Below are 7,924 nucleotides of genomic sequence, written 5' to 3'. Positions count from 1 at the left end.
CCGCTCCGTAACTTCACTTCCAACCGCATAGACAGAAGTGTTGTAGCATACTTTCCACTGGGTATAAAACACAAGGAGCTATGCGGGGAGATATGTTTGGAAAGGTTAAGATTAGACAGGACCAATGGGAATAGTAAAGTAATCAAGTTCAGAATATTGTGAGGATACATATCATGCTCTTACAATTGATGACTCAACAACAACTATTCTGCCATCCACGTCTCTACCGACCTTCACCTGTTAGAACGCTTCTTCTACACGCACATTCTGGGTCGTCGCATACTGGGGATACCAATGCCATCCAAGTTGTGTAGAGCCCACTAACTTGCCATTGACCATGTGGCCATACAATTCCTGCAACTGTGCTAACAAAACGCGTCCTCCATGAAACTTTAGTGGAGATCACGGCCTCAGCATGGTGCCAAGTATTGACCGGACTCATGCCCAATACTTCGGGATTTCTTATTTCGAAATCAAAGCCCACATCTTTCAGCTTTCCAAGCTGCCGAAGTTGCTCCCATCTCACTCTCTTCCACCTGTGGAAATATGATTCCTCAACGTGTCGCCACCGAGCACGAAAGGGGTCCGCAGCATCATCAGGCGTGACCGGTTCCCAAGTTGTGCTATCGCATAACACAATAATATTCAATTTCCTCAAAGATTTCAAGCCCAAAATGTTGCGGAAGAACGTAGGTGAAAAGGGATTCGACTTTGCTGTTGCTACAACTTTGATCGACAATCGGGAGATCCGATCGACCTTCAGTGGGTGAATGACCTGAATGTAGGATTGGAAAGCATGGAGGCTGCTAAAGAGGAAAACGATGTTGTTGTAAAAGGAATAGATGTGGTCGAGATAAAATTGTTTTGAGACCAAGATGAAGGCGCCATAAACTGAGGTAATGCCATTTTCTGACCCGTCAACATCGTAATTAATGAAGTGGCGACCCGACTTTACAGGCTGTATACCGGGGCTGTAACGCCCCCTGAAGTAGTAGCAGTATATGATTTCGCGTATTTCATACGGAAGAGATAGTATAGTTCCTGGCTGAGGTTCTATACTATATGCCCATGCTAGTGACTTTCGCCTCGTCAGTCACCTCATTGATGGACATGAAAAGCTTTTTAATGGACTTACATGAATTCCAACCTTCGGTGCTTCCGTTCTTGTTACGATCTCGCCACTATCAAGTCGATCCGTGACCTGTGAATTGGTCAGGACATTCAAAGTTTTGTTTGCTGATGAGAGCGTTTACCTCAAAGGCATCAAATTTGGGAGCTGGTTTGTCCGATATTTTCACCTCTTTCTTTCTTCGTCGACTAGAAGATGATTTCCCTTTAGTGGGAGCCATGATGAGTTTGAGGTGACAGAGAAGTCCGATTTCCGCTGGTATCCAAGAGAACCAAATCGCACACTCGAATCCAGAAATTGAGGCACATGCGGTGGTCTCACACGTATTCCAAAAGATGTTGCGTGAGCCACCGAAGATATTCAGTAAGAATAAAACAAGAGATACCGATTGGAAAAACCGCAGACGTTCGCGTCTCTGCCGATGATCAATGTTGAGTAAAGGAATTCATGAAGTATAATGAAGAAGTGCGCCTCGAAAAAATCGAAAGTTATAAGATGATTCAAGAATACAGCTGAAAGAAAAGAGGGGGGGGAAGGAAAAAGTCTCGGGTCGAGGTCGTGTTGACCAAGCATTCACACTACTTCACGCGAGTGGAAGTTTGGAGGAAGGAGCGACTTGATGCATGTCGGTCATAACCTCAACGCTGAACGAGAAACCCTAAGTGTTTGAAAAACCGCAATGACGAGCCAGACAGCCTGTGCTTGTAACTCACCTAATCGTTTCCATCATAGCTCTACTAACCCGTTACTACCTTCGCTTTACCCACGCCGACCTAGTAAAATTTCTTTCCTTCCCCTCCCGTTACCAACCCGTAATCCAGAGAAGGAAAGACGAGTATGAAATGATAAAAGCAGGAAAGAAAGAAGATGACAATATATACGTATAGTTGCCATCCATTATCATTATTTACTACTCCGTGATCCCGGAGGGATATTTTGCCATATACCTTAACGCCACTGCTATGCTAAATCCCAATGCTCTGCCGAGCTAACATCCCACCCTTAATTAACGCCATCAAAAGCCACAGACACTTCTCACCCTTTCTCACCTACTCATTTAAATTCAGGTTTCAACACCCATTTTGCCCTCATCATCCGTCCAGGCCCCTCCTCAAGCACAGCAATCTCCCTAAGCATATGCTTAAACTCCGTAGACTGCTGAGGCGTCTTACACATGTTGTTAAAATGATTAACTAACATCGCAGTTGGGACTTTCCCACCATGCGTACGGATGAATGTTTGGATCAACTTCATAAAGTCCTTGCCTCTTGGTGCTCGCTCGGTGGCGCCTGGCGTTCCCGATCGAGAACTACTTGCACTTGCATTGTTTGAGATTCCCTGTCTGTTTGCCAGACCAGACAAAATCCCGTTTGATCCAGGACCTGCCCCTCTACGGAGATTGGCCGGTCTACCAGCGGAACCAAATTCGCCAGTCCAAGTGACAGTGCCAGGAGCGACAGAACGTGCAGTCTCACCGGCTCTACGAAGTTGTTGAGCTGCTTCCGCGGCAATCTTCTTTGCTTCTCGCTCCAACATGCCGCGATCAGCAGATATCTTCTTCTTCCCGTTGATGATCTGGTCATGCTCAAGAGCGCTGTGAACACCGGAATTTGCAAAGATGCCTTCCATGAGTCGAGATTCACTGTCGGCGGGCTTGTCTTCGTCTGGATCACCCCTAAAGGCCTCGAGACTTGAAACGCCGTCGAATCTTAGAATCTCGTCATCTCCATGTGCTTCTTTCTTGACAGCTACCGGCGGGTTTGCATTATTGGCTGCATCTGCGGTAACATTATCAGAAGTCTGGTTAAACTGAACCTCAGTCCCTTTGAACATCTCGCCGGTCTCAGTTGTGCCGTCTTCTGTGCTACCAAGACTGAACAAGTCGTATAAGTCTTTCATTTGAAATGTCTGCCGCTGCTTTGGATCTTTTAATATCTTATTCGTCAAAAACTGTTTGAAAATTTGTCGATGATAAATCTTTTCCTCGATTGTACCAGCTGTCATCAGGCGAAATATGGTGACCTCCTTTTTCTGTCCCAGCCGCCAAGCACGCTCGCGAGCTTGTACATCCGTGGAAGGATTCCAGTCAGGATCGAAAATGATAACACGGTTGGCTCCAGTGAGATTGACTCCAAGACCTCCTACTTTCGTAGTAAGTAAGAATATATGCATATCCGGATCATTGTTGAAGCGATCCACAAGTGTTTGCCGATCCTTGACATTGGTGCCACCATCCATTCGCAGATAGTTGAAACCATCCAGGCTTTTAATAAATTCCTCGATGATGTTCAACATCTGAACTCCTTGGCTGAAAAGCAAAGTTTTGTGTCCCATATTTTTCCACATCTGTACGAGAGCCTTCACAACTTGCATCTTGCCTGATTTGTTTGGGTTTCCCCATTTGTAACCAGGCTTTCCTCTCAACCGGGGATCAAGCAGATCGGGGTGATTGCAGATTTTGCGCAAAATATCGATTCCGTATAGAGATTTCCGGGAGTGGTTCAAAATGGAAGTCATTTCGTCTGACGACAAGAACATTTCATAGGCTTCTCGCTGTGGTTTCGTGAGCTTGCAGAACAAGACCTGCTCACTCTTCTTTGGAAGATCTGCTGCTACGTCGACTTTCAATCTTTGCAAAAGGTATGGACTGATAGTAGCCTTCAAGGTTTCGGCACATTTAGTAGCTGTCAAGACTTGAAGATTAGTTGCATTGGCATATCCTCCAAGTCGAATGGGTACCTCAAAGGCTTGTCGGAAATTTACAAGTGTGCCTAGACGCATTGGGAAGACAAAGTCGAAAAGAGACCAGAGCTCGACGAGGTTATTCTGCATTGGCGTACCCGAAAGGATGACTCGATTCGGGGTTCTCAGCTCCTTGCAATGTATTGTGATGCCGGTATTAGGATTTCTAATCTTGTGTCCTTCGTCAAGAACAGCATAATCCCATTCTACAGGAATTAAGACATCCGCATAAGTTTGGAGACCCGCGTAAGTGGTTACAAGGACGTGGCCGTGCTCAACCACCCTGTCCACGATCTTCTGAGCAGATCTTGATGATTTTGAGGGCTTCTTGGTGGTATGACCGGTATACATTTCATCAATCTCCTCGTATTTTTCTTCTCGACCAACGTTAAGCATGCCACTACCGGAACTGTGCAGGATAGAAACTCGAAGAGGTGGCCACCAGCGATGGAATTCGTTAACCCATTGCCTCAGAACTGTGGCAGGCGCAACAACAATAATAGGCTTTGTTAATTTCTTGCTGTAGTGTAGGCCAGCCAAGAACGAGATGATCTGAATGGTCTTGCCCAATCCCATTTCGTCACCAACTATTCCCCCGACAGACTGCGAGTACAATTCTCCTAGCCATTGAACACCAGTCTTTTGATAGTCAAATAGAGCTGGGTATATGTCTCCGGGGAGTTTTATATCATTATCAAATTGGTGATCGGGGGCATCTGGACATGGCCTGAACCATTCCTCTTCATCAGCTTGTTCGGCGACCACCTCCTCCTCGCTACCTTGGTTTTGCTGTAATTTACGACGACGAGCAGCACTTCTCTTTTCAACCCAGGCTTTAAGTCTTTCTTGATACATGCTCTCATTACCGTCATCAATACCAGTAAGATCAACTTTCTCATCTACCGGCTGCGCTTTGCTCGGAGCTTTCCTTTTTGCAGTCCTAGATGTCATTAGATTTCCATCATCGTCATCCTCCTCAATGAAATCGTCCATATCCTCATCTGAGCCACCAGGTGTAAAATCATCTGCGCTGTCCTCTCCTGGTGAAGATTTTCGGGCTCGTGGCGTAGAGGTACTTGATGACACTAGCTTTCTCTTCTTTCGAGGACGTAGAGAGAATTCGCTGTCAGGAGTTGTAGTTCCGCTGATTGGAGCGTCTGCGAATCCAGGCAGACGTAAGTTCTGGTGCGACCTAGGCTCCGCATCTCCAGCTGCCGGTTGCTTTACCTCCTCTCCCTCAACTGCCTCTTCTTCCGCATCTAGTAAGACCTCCCGAAGGTCGCCATTTGCCTCTCGAGACTCTCTCACAGGCATGCGCGAAAATGGTGTAATTTTACCGGTACGGATGAGAAAATCTCTCTGGCTCTCGTTGGGCAGCCGCTTATTACCGCTGGCAGCGTCGGCTGGCTGGTCTTTGGTTTCATCGAACTGATGTCGTTCCTCCACGCGCGCTTGTATGTCCGAAATGTCTTTTTTGGACGCCGCTATTTCACTATCGAGTCTGCGAATCTCCTCTTCGCACCGTCCGCGCATCAACGGATTATTTGCCAATGTATTCAGCCGTCGCTCTTGCGTCCTCTTCTGCCCTTCAAGCTTGACAATATTGGTTTCGACCTTTTCTATTCGTTTCTGATCCCTCTCATCTTCTTGCTCAATCATCACAATGTTGGCTTGGTGAGTGATATCCCTCTCTAGATCCTCTTGGTCCCGCACATTCTCTGTCAAGTCTTTCAACAAGCTAGCTTCGTCCTCCGCGGAATGGCCCATCGTGGGAAGTAGTCCAGTGGGAGCGTCATCATCTGAGACCGCATTGTCAGCGACAACAGCAGCAGCTTCTGCAATGGTATCTGTATTTTCTCTCTTGAGCTTGACGTGATTCGCAGAAGAGGATCCAGCCTTGGGTTCGGTTGTCCCAGGCGCTTCGGAGGAGTCCATCGTAGGCGCCTCTATATTCGCCGGCGGAGGATCGTGAAGAGAAGTCGACGATGCGTCGAGCCGCAAGAGTGTTTATAGGCGACAGGACCTGCATCTGCAAACCGAATGTGAGTGGCAAACAGTACTCTCTTGAAGTTGTAAATGAGGAATATGAATCTCGAGTAAGGTGAAGTATCTACGGTCGGCACATACTTCTGTAGTCGACGGCAGAAGTGAAGGCAGTCGTATAGTTGCAGTGACCATGTCGAGACAAAAAGAAATCGTAGCCTTGAACTGCGTCATACTCAGGTCGCGTTGCGCCCCTCCAGTCCGAGGATCACATTTTAAAGCAGCACCAGATGTTTACTTAGTTTTCCATAACTCATAGACAGTATTGATTAAGCAGTAGGAGTAAACTGGTCTTAGATATGTCCATATTTGATATTTGCTTGATCTTTGAAGAAGGCAACTATTATAAATTAGCAGGATCCTGGAAATTTGTAGTTGCAAAGTTGATAGCCATATTGGCTGCTGCTTTTGTCAAATGCAAGCACTGATGCGAAGTCACATGAATTCGTGAAGGCATCAAGTTGAAGATGCATTATTGTTATTGTACTATAGAAATATTGACTAATTTTAAAGATTGATTAACCTGTCAAGCATTAAGCAGAGACTTTGTATGCGACATGATTAGAGAGACTTCCCCATTAGATAGTCTATAATGGTCTGTCCACTGACACGACGATATAAAGGAGATCAGGAATCGCGATTGTGAAAAGACCTATAGGGTTACCCAGCACCTCAACTGCCGGAAGTCATGTCAAGTTTTCATATACTCTCGGAATACAACGAATTAGTCTAGTCGCGAGAATCACCTGTGTTCTTGACGCTCAAGAATCATCAGACACCGGCAAGTCATAAGCTGTGGACTTTGGTGGCTACAATAGAAACCTCCTGGAAAAGGATTGGTCAACCATCAGCAAGTCTGCTTAAGTCTAACAAATTTCCAGAAAGGGACAACAGGAGGAACAGATCCCGTTGGCCATGCATAAGCAATACCTACGTATCTGTTTCCGAAAATCTACAGTGGCAGCTAAGCGAGCGCCGATCGAAGAATGGAAGCGGAGATATGAAGAACTGTAGAGAAAGAGCGGGTTCCTCAGTTGATTATACAATATACAGATTGTGGATTCAATTTCAAGAAAACTCGGCAACCAGCTGCGCTTGAGCTCGATTGATAAGTACTTTTACATTGGAGAGTGACAGAGTGTAGGTTGAACCATAAGGGTGTTGATAGTTGAGCAAAAAAATAACTGGCAACAGACAAGACTCCGCTCACTCAACGGAGAAGATATATCCAGAGCGTTGCAAACGGCAGCTCGTAAGATAGATGCTGCGTGCGTTGTTGGCAAGCTGAAACTTATATTTGTATCGCGTTTCATGGTGGCTTGCATATTGGCATTGTGCAGGGTCTCAAAACAGAATACAACGTTAGTTTGAAAAAGGGGGGGGTAACTTGAGAGGGGCTGGCAATAGTACGACCAAGTTTCATGCTACGCAAACAACAGCATTGTTATCATGGCTTGGCTTATAAACGCAACAAAGCTATTGAGTAGTTTTCGCTCTTGTCTCGTTGGATTCGTGAAATCCTGATAGGTACCTATTGCGCATGTTCGTTGTCCGGTCGCCTCGACATATAAACCCTACGGCGGTCGGCAGCGCTTCCACTCCACGCGCTAAACCCGTCAACCTCCAACGAGTACCGTGCCATTCACTCCAAAATACAGCTCTCCCGATTCCCATCCTCGAACCCTCATCAGCCATAATCCCCTCGATATGAATCGTTGACGGCCACGATCTTCTCGTTAGGCTCTTTCTGCCTCCCTTGAGAGGCTTCAAACTCGACTGCGACGCGTTTCCATCTGACTGGAGGTTCGTGGCTCGACAGGCTCGATCCGCGGTTCTGACACCAGTCTCCTTTGCTTTCGACGTCCGCCCGGCCAGCCAACGTCGTGCGATAGCAGCGACACCACTCGCTTTTTCCGAGTCGCCATGGACCAGTGGCAGCAGTTTTCCGAGTCAGGGGGGTCGTCGAGGAGATACAATGGGAACCCCCCACCAAGCCAGCAACAGCCGCCC

General features: G+C 46.7%; 2 protein-coding genes across 2 annotated transcripts; both read right to left on the bottom strand.

Moving 5' to 3' along the window:
* Window positions 1-223: 223 nt before the first annotated feature.
* GLAREA_00889 (uncharacterized protein) lies at window positions 224-1,349 on the bottom strand (the record flags this gene model as incomplete). The annotated part of the gene is made up of 3 exons (XM_008085647.1): window positions 224-1,078; window positions 1,136-1,201; window positions 1,254-1,349. 3 exons carry the CDS (start codon window positions 1,347-1,349, stop codon window positions 224-226), a joined length of 1,017 nt encoding a protein of 338 aa, XP_008083838.1.
* An 833-nt stretch (window positions 1,350-2,182) lies between these two features.
* Window positions 2,183-5,806, bottom strand: GLAREA_00888 (P-loop containing nucleoside triphosphate hydrolase; the record flags this gene model as incomplete). The annotated part of the gene is made up of 1 exon (XM_008085646.1): window positions 2,183-5,806. One exon carries the CDS (start codon window positions 5,804-5,806, stop codon window positions 2,183-2,185), a length of 3,624 nt encoding a protein of 1,207 aa, XP_008083837.1.
* Between the last annotated feature and the right edge of the window lie 2,118 nt (window positions 5,807-7,924).

This window comes from Glarea lozoyensis, assembly GCF_000409485.1.
Source record: "Glarea lozoyensis ATCC 20868 chromosome Unknown GLAREA3, whole genome shotgun sequence".
In the NCBI taxonomy this organism is placed as follows: Eukaryota; Fungi; Ascomycota; class Leotiomycetes; order Helotiales; family Helotiaceae; genus Glarea; species Glarea lozoyensis.
The sequence above is the reverse complement of the archived record's forward strand: the minus strand, read 5'-3'. Positions and strand labels throughout refer to the sequence as shown.